The sequence below is a fragment of the Schistocerca serialis genome, chromosome 1, assembly GCF_023864345.2.
Source record: "Schistocerca serialis cubense isolate TAMUIC-IGC-003099 chromosome 1, iqSchSeri2.2, whole genome shotgun sequence".
Classification (NCBI taxonomy): domain Eukaryota; kingdom Metazoa; phylum Arthropoda; class Insecta; order Orthoptera; family Acrididae; genus Schistocerca; species Schistocerca serialis.
Window position 1 is genome coordinate 199,769,400 of NC_064638.1, and position 15,279 is coordinate 199,784,678.

Below are 15,279 nucleotides of genomic sequence, written 5' to 3' on the forward strand. Positions count from 1 at the left end.
TCGATTTGGGTTCAGACATAAGTAAATTAACATTCAGGCAGAGCGAGGGCGTAATGGCAGCCACTCCTCTCCACCTTACGGCACAGTTGACCTATCACAACGTTCGGTGACCGTGAAGTGATAGTTGACTTGAGTGTCAGTAGACCGTCCTGAAGAACGCCGTTGAAACGGTGTGTGGGGCAGATTTTATTCATGACAAAAGTTTGGGAGACAAACCTCAGTACAGCACAGGTTCAGATGAGCAGTGAATTGATCACAGATGCGCTGCCAAGACTAACAACCGACCCCATATCTCGATTATACCAGCAACCCGCCATGAAGCTGGTGGCCAATTATAAAAAATGCCGCATAGCACCGTGCACCGTACGAATACGACACCTGGACAGCCAGTCTTTCAACAGCCTTGGAGGTTAGAATCCGACAGTTTTTCCGCAGCAAAAACAAAAAAATGGCAAATGGCTCTGAGCACTATGGGACTTAACGTCTGAGGTCATCAGTCCCCTAGAATTCAGTAGTTAAACCTAACTAACCTAAGGACATCACACACATCCATGCCCGAGGCAGGATTCGAACCTGCGGCCGTAGCGGTCGCGCGGCTCCAGACTGAAGCGCCTAGAACCGCTCGGCTACACCGGCCGGCTAGCAAAAACAGAATTTGAAGAGATGCAAACTGGCATCGCACGCAGATTGGGTAGCCTATGGACATCACTACTGAATCTGGTAAAAAAGAAGGATGGCACATGGAGTCCCTGTCGATATTACCACATCCTAAATGCACGTACCATCCCTGACTGCTGCCCATTCTCTAATATGAGGGCTGTCACGGTGTGTGCTTGAAAAGTAAGATATTGCATATTTACGACATGTGATAAAATATGTGATAATGAAATAGGAAGGAAATCTACAATACTAAAGTACGAACAGAGCGTCACTTTACATACCGGATTTTTTCTCGTCCACTATGACTAGGATTGGTTTTATAAGTTAATTAGTTGGTTACGAAACAAACAGCACATTCGCAGAAAATTAGTATCGCTCTTCTCAGCCAGGACTCACAGGATTGCTGTTTGCCGTGTCTTAAACCTTTGTACTTGTAACGTGCAAGTGATGTGTTTCTGGACGAAAACTATGGGTTTTCTATGTTTCTTTTTCCTCTTTGGGACCTGTTTGTAATTTACATCGTTATATAATAACTATCGTCGCCTGGAACAGTATTCAGTGCTGAAAGACTACTAAAGATATTACACATGAAATGTTCGTCGCAGAACTCAGTGTAAAAACCAGCTGTATCAATGAAATTGTGATTGTTAGTTAACATTACAAGTAATAAGTGCAGAAATGTAAAGGACAGAAGAGAGTTTCACATAGTGATCCAAATTAGATTATCGGTTACAATCGAACTACAACTAAATCACAACTTGTAATATTAAAAAAATTACACTTTTTAAATTCTAGGAGTTTGGTGACCACGGGAGTACGATAAACTTGTCATGGTGCTCTTCGAACCACTGTTTTGTGACGGCTCCCAAACCCAAGGTCCTCAGTGGTACTTTTGGGGCAACCACCACAAATTGTATAAAGCGTGGGTAGTGACCAGGATTTAGCTATGTCTGTTGGCCGAAAAATAATTAATGACAAGAATTGCGCCAGCTATAATGAAGAGATAACTTATCTTTATTTCTGACGAAACGTGCACCAGCAATACAAGTCCAGGTAATATCCGAGAGTAATCCGTGTACTGAGCCTAGTCGAATACAATAGCAAATATCACACTGCAATGGCTCCGCTATAAACTCCACGAAAGGCTAGCAATAGACAATCGACAATAGACTGTCCGTCTCGGGGCCAGCGCTCATCCTTATATGCAAAAGGCAGAGGGCGCTGCGGACCCGAGCTCAGCCGTGGCGCGACCTCTTCCGTCGGCGGTAGCGCCCTGAGACGCCGACGGCCGCGACAGGAACTGTGGCCAGCGATGTCACGGTCAGGGTGCGCGTGCGCGAGTTGGTTGGTTGGTTGGTTGGTTGGTTGGGTCCGTGGATGACGCGCGGGATTAGCCGAGCGGTCTTAGGCGCTGCAGTCATGGACTGAGCGGCTGATCCCGGCGGAGGTTCGAGTCCTCCCTCGGGCATGGGTGTGAGTGTTTGTCCTTAGGATAATTTAGGTTAAGTAGTGTTTAAGCTTACGGACTGATGACCTTAGCAGTTAAGTCCCATAAGATTTCACACACATTTGAACATTTTTGGTCCGTGGATACAACACACTGTGCAGTGCGAGCTGTGTGACACCTTGAACTCTCCTGCCGGTAGATTCCAACATGCATGTAGGGATGAACATGGTCCCTGAGGATTGACGGATACTTGTGTTCATGCATTATGCTTTCAACAATGACAAGAGTACCCAGGGAAGGCCCTCCAGCCTGGACCCTTCCGGAGATTGCTGCAGGGCTTTTGCTTTCACACGTTTCACGTCGTACACGACCGCAGCCATCTGTTTGATGGAGCATAAGACATGATTCATCCGAAAAGGCAACCTGTCGCCACTCAGTGGACGTCCAGTTACGGTGTTTTTGTCAAAATTCCGTGCTTTATCACCGATGAACAGCAGTCAGCATGGGTGCGTTAACCAGCGCCTGCGGGGGAGGCCCACACGCAGCGACGTTCGCTGAACGGCCGTGGTGGAGACACTACTGGTAGCACCGAGTTTCACCTTGGTGGTCGGTTGCTCTATCCGCCCGTACCCGTTTCCACAACAATCGTTCACCCCTATCATCAATGGCCGTGCTTCTCCAGTTTCCTCAGTACCAGTTTTGGATACTGCCATTTTCTCATCCATAGTACACTTTCACCACAGCAGCACGCGAACACTTTACAAATCTAGCCGTTTCGGGAATACGTCCACCCTTGGCCCGAAAGTCAGTGATCATACACTTTCGGTCTTCAGATAATCGCTCTGTTTCCTCATTACGAAGACATACTGCACAGTTTTGCACGTCCCCTCCCCCCTCCCACTCTTCCTACACCCATCACTGTTTGTGCTGCCATATGCCTTCTGTGAGTCGTAATTGCACATTGACGTCAAATATAGCCGGTGGTCATATTAATGTGACTGTACTGTCTACTCGCAAGGGATGGCAGCCTCCGGATGTGAAACTCGCACCTGCGAGCGAAGGCGTATGGTGCCAGGACGTCTGCAGTGGCCTAGTAGGAAGGGTGGCTGTACAGCCCCAGTCTCGATCTGCTGCCTTTCAAGGCAGGAGTCTGGCTCCTGGTGGAGTGACCCTGGGGCGGCCCACCAGTAGAAAGCGCCAAGTCCTGGGAGGTGACTGGGTGTTGTGTGATATCCTTAGGTTAGTTAGGTTGAAGTAGTTCTACGTTCCATGGGACTGATGACCATAGATGTTAAGTCCCATAGTGCTCAGAGCCATTTGAACCAGTCCTGGGAGGACGGCTTAGCGCTAGAAGTTGGTCCGGTGGTGACAGAGGCCCACAATTGTGGTGACTATTTGCTAATCCTATCAATCCGGCGCCCAACCTAGCCCTGTCGTTGTATCAAGTGTTGCTGGATTTCGAATACCTCTGCTAAAATTGATGTTTATTTGTAGGAGTTAAATGGTTCAAATGGCTCTAAGCACTATGGGACTTAACATCTGATGCGATCAGTCCCCCAGACTTAGAACGACCTAAACCTAAGGACATTACACACATCCATGCCTGAGGCAGGATTCGACCCTGCGACCGTAGCAGTCACGCGGTTCCTGACTGAAGCGCCTAGAATTGCTCGACCACTACGACTTAGAAGCTCATTTGTTGGCCTGACCTGCAAGACTACCGTCTTTCCGCTGCATCTACTCGGTTTGGCCTGCCTTGCAGTGCGTTAACAGACCTGTTGCTGAAATTGGCTTGTTGATGACTTAGCGCCTCCAGGCTCTTTATGGCTTCTTCAATAACTGTGGTAGAGACGCTAGTAATGCCAATAAAGTAGTAACAGCGCTACATCTTGTACACAGATTGTTTTCATCTGCAAAATGAAAGCGACCTCAAACACTTACTCCGTTATCCCAGTCCGCTTTTAGAACGAGATACGCTAGTACTATGTTGCACTTAAGAATGTGCAATTTCCTTACGTTATCCAAGATATTTCTCTATAGTAGCCACAGCTCTTTGTTGAACGACACATAATTCTTCATTACCCCTTCTTTCCCGTTTTACTCATACTTTACAGTCACTCACGCCATCTTGCTTCTCCCGATTCTTAATTACTTGTATTCCACCACTTCAGAATGTTCTTCTAGAAATGCTATTCTATCTGTATCTTTACTATCCCTCCATATCTACTACTACCAACACCCACTAACTAAATCTATCTACCTATACAGGATGTTCGGGGAGGAACGGCCAATATTTTACCCAGGGATAGTGTAAGTAATTCTGAACAAAAAATGTTATGTGAACATAGGTCCGCAAATGCTTCGTTAGGGAGGTATGGGTATTGAAATGAACTTTAATTCTGCAAAATTGATGTGCGCAACGTGGACGTATACCCATTATAACTGGACCTAACGTGATTTTCTTGAATACAATGTTACGGAGAAGTAAAATTATGTTACACATTTGTACATAATGTTTATTTACTTTGCATTTAGTACATAATGCATTACAACATGAATGTTACATTTACAAACGACTTTAACACTTATCGTACAGATGTTGTACAGCTCACAGAACAGGTTCGAATATCTTAGCATGAACGTCAATGCACTTTTGCGCTCTAGCGATAAAATGTTGCCTGTGGGTGGTTCTTAATCAATTCCGCAGGGTCCGTGAGGTGACGAAGCACTTCATCACGTGTATTTACCTTCACTTTGTGCACCTCTGATTTCATCCAACCCCACAAACATAAATCTAAAGATGTAAGGTCAGGTGATCTTGGGAGACCAGTTAATAGCACCGCCAGGGCCAATCCAGCGATTAGGGTGGTTCGGTTGGTAACATGTGCAGGGGCACCGTCATGTTAAAAGTACACTCCAGTTCACTTGGCTAAATGAACGTCTTCCAATAGTTCCTCAAACGAATTTTAAAAAAATGCAGGTGCCTCTCTTGCGTCAATCGCTGATTGATAATAAATGGACCTATCAAAAGGTTACCGATCATGCCACGCTAAATATTTATGGCAAAACGAAGTTGGAAATTGCTATCCGCTGAATCGTGTATATTTTCCAGTGACCATAGATGATTATTGAGTTGTTTTTTATTCCATGTCGTGAAAACTGGGCTTCGTCAGAGAATAGTATGTATGGAAGCAAATGACTATTCTCAATTACCCAGTGACAGAATTGAAGTCGTTGGGCATTGTCGCCAACGCGGAGATTTTGGAGACGCTGTATGCGAGATGGATACAGGTTTTCCGCATGTATTGTTTCCCGTGCACGTGTCTGTGGAACATTCATAAGCAGGGACGTTCTTCGTATGCTCGTACTGGGACTTCGCTCAACACTTACGATAATTTCTTCCTGTTCTTGCAAAGTTTGTTGACGTGAGCGCTCGGACGAAAAATGTCTACTTGGTAGAGAGCGTGTTGCACGCAAAGTGATAAACACTTTGGTAAACACCCTGTGATCAGGTAACAGTCGAGTCGGAAAGGGCTTGTGGTATTCTTCTCTTACAGCGGTCTTCTCTTACAGCGGTAGCACTAATGTCGCAGAAGCTATAAACATGCACCGTATCTGCGTATTACTCATTACTGTAGACATGTGGAATTGTTAGCAGCACTTGTACGAACACAGTTAACATCATACAGCCGGCCGAAGTGGCCAGGGCGGTTCTGGCGCTGCAGTCTGGAATCGCGAGACCGCTACGGTCGCAGGTTCGAATCCTGCCTCGGGCATGGATGTGTGTGATGTTCTTAGGTTAGTTAGGTTTAACTAGTTCTAAGTTCTAGGGGCTAATGACCTCAGCAGTTGAGTCCCATAGTGCTCAGAGCCATTTGAACCATTTGAACATCATACGTTACACAGCTAACGGACTCGTCGCCGATACACTACACAGTGCGGCTTACACAGCACAACTGCGCAAACCACGGAGTGATTGTACTACGTACGTCACGTGACCATAATGTGTGGTAGGTTGCATAGAGTAAACATGGCGTGTACCCGTGCAGTGTTTGCAAGAAAATCGCGTTACGGTCCACTTGTACTGCGTATACGTTCACGTTGTGCACTTCAATATTATAGAATTAAAGTTCCTTTCAATACCCATACCTCCCTAAGGAAGCATGAGCGGACCTATGTTCATATAACATTTTTTGTTCAGAATTGCTTATACTTTCACGGTTTAAAATATTGACCTTTCCTCCCCAAACGCCCTCTATATGTATCTGTCTTACTATCATCCTCACAAAGAAAATTAAAGCTATATTTATTTGTAGCATAGTAATTACTCTCATTACTCTGCTATACATTTCACTCAATCTATAGCGGTAGTAAAACTGTAACACCGTAGTGTCGGTCAGTCTGTTTGAACAGCCTAATCCCTGAAAGCACTACGCTAATTTTCACGGGGTTTTCACAGGTAACTTGAACTTAGGTTGCGGCAACGTATAAGCCCTATTTAATCCAGATCGGACCACGAACAAAAGATATCGTGATTTAAAATTTTATCTAAAATTGTTGTGTCGTCTGTTTGACTGAACACGCTAATCGCCGAAACTATTAGGCGAATTTTTATGAGGAAACTTAAGCATAGCCTGGGGCACCATATAGGCTCTATTTCATCAAAATCTAATCCGAAAAAAGATATCATGATTTAAAGATTTATCTAAAGCTGTCTTGTCTGCCTGTTTGAACACGCTAATCTCCAAAGTTACACAGGAAACTCGTGCGTAGATTGGGGTAACATGCAGGTTTTACTTCATCAAAATTGAATCATAGAAAGAAAGATATAGTTACTTGAAGTTTTACAAAACCAAAACTAGATCTGTCTGTTACATTTTCATGACTACACCACTGCACCGGTCTCGATGAAATTTGGTATGGAGATAGCCTGAAACCTGAAGAAGAACACAGGTTATTTGAGAACGTAAAAAAAAATCGGCCCCTAAGACGGCGAAGTACGGAGGGGACATCTGTTTTTAATCACAAACCATGTTAAAAAATTATTAAATTTGTTGCATAATGCACACATTGTATATTGTATGGCTCCTTCAATAGCACAATACGTAGATGCCCAGTCCTACCCACGCTCCTCTGTACACGCACCCCTTGGAAGCGGTCACAAGTGGCGCTGCACGTGCCACACGATCGTGCATTGGGGTGAGCGGGCAGCATGCGCCACCAGCAGAACAGGCAGACATGTGAGGGCAGCTGACGTTGTTGCACGTACAACAGCTTACTTGCTCACCAATACACGCCATAACAAAACTACTGATAAGTAAGTGCAGCTGCAGGCAAGAGCTTGTACAAAATATGAATCACACGTTAATATATCTATGTTTGGCAACATGTGTCACAATGAATGTACTTATGAAATATTAAATATTACTTGATTCAAGTTAGAGAAGTACTTATGGCTCTCATCACATCATGCAACATAAGATCCACCAACAGATATAAACACAGTCTGTTGCAATATTTTCATTTCACACAGGTATGTGGATATATTGGTTCTTAATAACACAGTTCAGTTTGATGAGGGCAAAAAAACCTTAAATAATTGATAACTCTCACTAACCATATATTACCTACTCATGAATTCAATGTATGTTTAACTAAATATTTTACAACGTGCGATGAAAACGATGTATTCTTTTCGTAGGTTTCTTAAGCACTGGTGATGAAGTCGTTCCTGGAAACATGGGTCTCAAGGACCAAGTAGAGGCCCTTCGCTGGGTGCAAAGGAATATAGCGGTGTTCGGCGGCGACCCACAGCGGGTTACCATACTCGGTGGAAGTGCCGGAAGCGCGTCCGTTCAGTACCACCTCCTCTCTCCCATGAGCAAAGGTAATCCAACTCTGTTGCGTTAATCTAATCTGCCGTCTTTTTAACCGACAGTATGGGTTTCAAGGGATGACTGAAAATCCACATATAACTATTTCTGTCTTTGGCAACGACGCCAGTCCATGAAGCAAGAACAGACAGAAATAAAGTTTACAAAATTTGTGATACTGTATTAATGCAACATATTCTTAAGGTTGTAGTACACTACAACTGCATTATTAAAACTAAATCAGTGACTTCCTCAGATGTACCGGGTGATCAAAAAGTCAGTATAAATTTGAAAACTGAATGAATCCGGGAATAATGTAGAGAGAGGTAAAAATTGACACACATGCTTGGAATGACATGGGGTTTTATTAGAACCAAAAAAAAATACAAACGTTCAAAAAATGTCCGACAGATGGCACTTCATCTGATCAGAATAGCAATAATTAGCATAACAAAGTAAGACAAAGCAAAGATGATGTTCTTTACAGGATATGCTCAATATGTCCACCATCATTCCTCAACAATAGCTTTAGTCGAGGAATAATGTTGTGAACAGCACTGTAATGCATGTCCAGAGTTATGGTGAGGCATTGGCATCGGATGTTGTCCTTCAGCATCCCTAGAGATTCGGTCGATCACGACACACTTGCGACTTCAGGTAACCCCAAAACCAATAAACGCACGGACTGAGGTCTGGGGGCCTGGGAGGCCAAGCACGACGAAAGTGGCGGCTGAGCACACGATCATCACCAAACGACGCGCGCAAGAGATCTTTCACGCTTCTAGCAATATTTTTTTTTGTTCTAATAAAACCCCATGTCATTCCAAGCATGTGTGTCATTTTTTACCTCTCTGTCTACACTATTCGGTGGTTTATTAAGTTTTCAAATTTATACTGACTTTTTGATCACCCGATATTAAGACAACTCGTTGACGCTCTCCCCAGCAGAGTTCAACCCGTCATAAAGGCGAGCGGTGGGCACACCCCGTATTAGTGTCCACTAACAGGTGTCCGAATACTTTTGAGCACATATTGTAGTGTGGTGAAGTGACGGGTGTTATTCTGCAGCGTCCCATCTCTGTCTAGCGTCCGTGACATTGTATAAAGGGGTTGACCGAAAAGTCAACTTATCTCAGAATCAATTTTTGTAGTGTTATTTCAGGAGACCACAACGAATCTCTGCAGAATAGAAATCTGGGCTGGAGGGTTTCCATACGTAGCTGAACATCCTTCACTCTCCGCCTAATGATCGCGAGTTCTCCACAAAGACTGTAGCATTAGATTATATCGTTTTGGACCTGTATAGCACAAGAAGCATTCCTTGGCCACCAGTTGCCTCTCAAAAGGTGACGCTTTATTGCAAGCAATCCGTTGGTTTACTGACGACATTCTACCAAAAATGGACACTGAAGCGGTGAGCATGGAAGAATGGTCACGATGTCCTGAAACCTTGGGATTATTCCTATTAAAATTAAATGAGCTACCAGCTCCAGTGAGTGAAGATGGAGTACTCTTCCGTTGTTTCCGTGAGCAGTACTGGCCAAACATTAAAATTAAATGAGCTACCAGCTCCAGTGAGTGAAGATGGAGTACTCTTCCGTTGTTTCCGTGAGCAGTACTGGCCAAACCATTTCGCATCATAGATTGAGTATTTGTGTTTGCATTAACGTTAGGTAAAAATATGTCGTTGTATTATTGCAGAGGTATGAATACAAACATTAGTGTAATCATTGAAATTAAGGAAGGACGTAACTTAATACTTTCACCTTTACTCAGTGCGGATCTGAAAAGAGGTGGAGCACTAGTTGAAGCAAGGACTGTAGCACTCACGCCAGATACTCTCGGAAATTCACAGAATTCCCGAATCTTGATGGCCGGACGACGAGAGCTGAGTTCCGTCCTCGCAGTACTCAGTATCATTTTTAAATGTCACATCATGGAATCTTCCTCAAAAATCTACAATAATTTGATCATGATACGACGAATACTTACGTAACGAAATTTGTAGCAGAGCACTCTAAGCTGAGTGCCTGTAGACATTCTCACATCTTCTGGAAGGAAATACTTCACACTGTATAATCATTTTCTGATTAGGTAACACATCAACGAATAATTAATGTCAACCCAATGAATGCTGACTCTAACATTAATAGAAACTCTGGTTACAGTTTTTACAGTTACGAAGAGGTCACAAACCCAAAAGAATTTGGTTGTGTAATGAACTCCAGTTGGAAATGTCTATTTTCGTATACTTTACGTTGTATTTTAATTAACAAATAATGTAATATAGATCAACAGAGTCACATGTACTTTTTAAATTACGATATTAGATTTGCTTATAAAATTCACAATACAGTTGTGCTATTCGTGATCGCTAAAACTTATCATATGTCTCCGCTTTTCGCCAGGACTGTTCAAGAACGCTATAGCAATGAGCGGGTCAGCGTTAAACCCTTGGGCATTCTCCAAAAACCCAAGCGACAGGGCAATACGGTACGCCAAAACTTTGGGATATAACGGAACGACTTCAACTGAACTTTTAGAATTCCTGAAAACTATCGAGGCGAGAACTCTCGTAGTGGACAGAAACAGTGCTTTATCGGAAGAGGTATGTATATAAGATGTACAATTTTCTTTCCTTGAATAAGAAATTGCTCAAGCTTCAGAATTATATCGTGCAGGGAAAGGAAACTGAATATTCAGTAAAAAGCAGAGGTTCCCAAAAAATTGTATTGATGACAGTGTAATAACATCGTTTACTGATTTCATACTGCAATGATGATGAGATACAAGAATCATTTTGGTAACCTCTACAGTTTCAATATTCTTTCTTGATTACTGATTGGCGTATTGCAGCTTATGAAATGCTCAGCTGGCACCATGTAATTTCTTCACGTACACCAGCTAAGGACAATCGTTGTCATCAAGGAAGGTTTTTTTCCTTTTTTTACGGTTGTAACGTGATTGAGAGTCTTGTTGAGTAAACAGTTTAGCTCGGCAAACTACACGTCATTCTACACATGTCAGTATTGCACGTACAATACACCAATGCATCGGTAATAATCCAGTTATGTTATAATATTTTAAATGGTAGTATGTCATGTGTTTTAAGGACGAAGATGGGGAATCATTCAGATATTTTGGCAGAGGAATTAATTAGCAGTACGAAATTGATACACATCTGACTCACGTGCGGGTCTTGCAAGATAGCACTATAGGTTGTTATACAAGGCGAGGCAGCGAAGACAGCCGACCCTAAATATTCCGTAAGGAATAAATACCTCGAGGTACGGTTTTCACCAACTTATAGGAGACAATATGGCGAAGTTCCTGAAGTTCGTAAGTAATTTTTATCGTTTCTAGTTCCCGAATTATGACACCGACTTTGTTCTTTCTAATGGGACTACACACTTTTTCTGTGGCATTTGAAAGAAGCTTCTAAGAGAATTTCAACGACATAACATGTGTGGGACTCGACCAAATAGTACAATCATAACAGTACCGCAAACCACTGTCCCACCGTCAGGAGAAGAGGTGCCATAAATATCTGCCCTATTATAACCAATGGAAACAAACACGTTACTCAGGTATGGTTTTATTTACCTGTGCACCTGAAGCCTATCAGTGTGCGTTATGCTGCTGTAGCAGTCAGATAACTTCCTCGTAAAGCTTCTGAGACATTCGCAATGTATACGACAGTCGAAAAAGTGGAAATCGTTTACGGCATATGTCGCCAAAATATTACAGCAGCTGTGAGGTTGTATGCTGAAGAGTATCCAGATCGTGCCAAGAATTCAAGGCCTGCCTTTACAAATATTCTAAAAACAGTTCTACACTGGAAGTGTGGAGAGTAAAATACGTCACGGAAAAACAACAGCTGATGAAAGAAGTAACACACAATGCAAATGTCACTAAGAGGCATCTCACAACTACGATGGATATCATCAAACTGTATCCCCCTCATTTCATCCAAAATTGGTTACACTTCTGCGAAAGTTATCTACAAAAAGTGCAAGCTGATGCTACGTATCTGCGCAAAATTATTTTTCAGGTAGAAGCATCGTTTACAAATTGTTGACAATTCAATCTTCGCAATATGCACTAATCGTCAACTGAAAATCCACGATGACTCAAAGAAATGGATAAAAACAACGCTGTTCGTCTGTCAACGTTTGGTGCGTATTTGTCTAGACCTGTGTCATTAGTCCCCGTTTTGTTAATGGGAATCTAAATTTCTCAAGTATCTCGAGTTCCTAAGATATGCTGCTGTCTCAGTTACTGGAAGACATCCTACTGGACATAAGGCGATCAGTGTGGTACCATCACGACGGATGTCCCTGCCATTTCGCACCTGTAATGGCAGGGCCTCCTAAGAGAACATTTAGAGAACGCTGGAACTAACGTTAAGGTCTATGAAAAAACGCCGATGACTCACGGAGGTATGAGGTGCCTTATAAGATGGGCCTGTGCTGCCGTTAATTCTAGATGAAATTCAACGTCCAGTACTGATTCTCCCGAATCATTTTGTAGCAAGTAGCAATACTCACGGAAAGTATTTTGGGCATTTGCTTTGACAGCCGTCATAATAAGCAGAAGAAATGTACCTGAGTTAAGTGCTTGTGCGCATTTGGTATAACAGGATTGAAGTTCGTAGAACCACTTCTCCTGATGGCAGGGCAGTGGTTTGCAGTACTGTTATCTTGATATTACTTGATCAAGTTATGTTGTTGAAGTTCTTGTTTCAAATGCCACAGGAAAAAACTTTATAGTACCATTAGGGGAAAAAACGCTATTGGTGTCGCAATTCACCTATTGCAGACGATAAAAACAGCTTTAGAACGTCAATAAATTCGCCATATTGTCCACTATAACTTGACGAAAACTGCACCTCAATATATATTGACGGAAAAAAATTGCAACACCAAAAAATAAGTAACGTAGGTATTCAAATTTCAGAGTTCATTAGTCTAAGAAACATATGTGATTAACATTGCAAGCGCGGGATAAGCCATTGCAAATGTGAAATTCTGACACATTAATAACCGGTGTCATCGCCAGAATGTTCAATGCAAGCATGTAAACCTACATGCATTGCGTTATGCAAGTGTCAGATGCCAGTTAGTGGCATGGAGTTCCATGCCTGTTGCACTTGGTCGGTCAATACACGAACGGTTACTGCTGTTTGTGGATGAGTTGTCATCCGATGATATCCGATATGTGCTCGATTGGAAACAGATCTGGTACTCGAGCAGACCAAAGCTTCATCTCGACACTCTGTAGAGCATGTTGGGTTACAACAGCGGTACGAGGGCCAGCGTTATCATGTTGGAAAACACCTCTTGGAATGCTGCTCATGAATGACAGCGCAACAGGTCGAATTACCAGATTGATGCAAAAATTTGCAGTGGGGGTTCGTGGGATAACCAGGAGAGTGCTCCTGCTGTCATTCGAACTCCAGGTGTAGGTCTAGTGTGTCTAGCATGCAGACAGGTTGGCTGCAGCCCCTCATCTGGTCTCCTCTTAACCAGCACACGGCCATAACTGAAAGCAGGGTACAACCAGCTTTCATCAGACAAAACAGCAGACTTCCACAGTGCACCTCCACTGTGCTCTCGCTTGACGCCACTGAAGTCACAAAAGATGGCGGTTTCTCGACAGTGGAATGCACTTTACAGGAGGTCTGGTTCAGAGCGTCCTTGGAATAACCGATTTGTAAGACTTCCTTGCGTCATTGTTGCTCAAAGTGCTGCTGTAGAGGTAGTACGATACGCCAGAACCATATGTCGAACACTGTCCCCCAGGAGGCTCGCCACTCTTTGGTGGGCTCGTGCTTTGTTGCCACGGGGCCCTAGTCTTTGCAGCATTTTTTTCCCTTTTGTGCTGCATGTGTATCCTCTTGCTATCCTTTTCCCCTCACTTGGAGAACATGTCTGGGATGTTACTGGAAATGTTCTGCATTGACTGTCACTGACGTAAGAACATTCTCACCTTTTTTTCGCTCGATTTTCCTTTCTTTGTTTCCCTTCTCCTTTCATCCCTCCGGTGTTTGAGGTTCCTCTTTTTCTTATTCATCCTTGTGCGCTCCTGAAGGCCAGCCCACGGGTCTGACGCATAACGGGTGGCTGGGTAACGCGTAAATCCCAGCCCTAGATCGACAGGTAGGGTTCGCACATACACTGTGGTACAGGCCAGGCCCAGGGAGGCGTGATTGGCTGAGCTGCAACCTTCCCAAATTTCCGATTGGTCCCTCTGCCAGGTGTTTGGGAGGTGTGACCTGAGGTGTGAACGATCACCTAAGGCGGGTGCGCCCCCTTGTGAAGGGGCTCCCAGTTGGAAGGAGCGCGCCATCAGAGACGCTGGCGGTCATGGGTGATTTTCTCGCATCTTCCCAATCAACGTTTACGAAACGTAACCGTAATGAGAGTAATGATTCAAAGACCCTTCCCGCTGCACCACGATTCCTCATGGTCTCATGTACTGAAGACAGTTAGTCCTCCGCCACGGTAAATCCGTTTATTATTCAGAAAAGTGTTGATGCAGTTGTCGGCCCTGTGAAATCCTGCTCTCGTTTACGGAATGGCATTTTGCTTTTGCCGACTACTTCTGATTCTCAAGCACAACAACTGCTTGCTGCCTCGCTTCTCCATGGCTACCCCGTTCGTGTCGAGGCCGTAGAACTTTGAATTCTTCCCGTGGTGTAATATACACCAGGCTGCTCGACCGTCCAACCGAGGCCGAAATTAAATCATACCTTCTGATCAGGGCGTCATTACTGTCCATCGTGTAATGAAGAAGGTAGTTTCCTTCTTAGTACCCACCTGCACTCTTTTTCTCACCTTTGATAGAGTGGTGCTTCCGTCCAAACTCAAAGCAGGCTACGAAATTATGACATTCTAGCCATATATTCCGAACCCGATGCGCTGCTACCAGTGTCATCGTTTCAACCACACTAGAACGTCTTGTCAACATCTAGCTAAATGGGTCACCTGTGATAGGGATGTTCACGAGGGCGATTGCCTGCCTCATTCTCCCCACTGTATCAGCTGCAACGGCGGCCGTTCCACCTCCTCTCGGGATTGTCCCGTGTATCTTGATGAGCGGACTGTCCAAGAGATCTGGGTAAAGGAAAAAGTGCCTTATCCAGTAGCTTGAAAGTTACTGGGTCGTCGCAAACCCTGCATTCTCCCATCTGGCACCAATAGTTCTTGTTATCCCTCGCTCCATGAAGGACATGGCCACGCAGATGTGAGACCTGCAATTCAACTCTGAGATTGTCAAATCCCCCGCTGTCAAGATAGC

General features: G+C 43.9%; 1 protein-coding gene across 1 annotated transcript in view; it reads left to right on the forward strand.

The window, feature by feature from the left end:
• LOC126458820 (esterase FE4-like) overlaps positions 1 to 15,279 on the forward strand; it is a 223,891-nt gene that overhangs the window by 176,805 nt on the left and 31,807 nt on the right. Inside the window, exons 7-8 of the mRNA XM_050095822.1 lie at positions 7,809 to 7,994; positions 10,389 to 10,588. Coding sequence (XP_049951779.1) covers positions 7,809 to 7,994; positions 10,389 to 10,588 — 386 coding nt within the window. The remainder of the gene's footprint in view (positions 1 to 7,808; positions 7,995 to 10,388; positions 10,589 to 15,279) is intronic.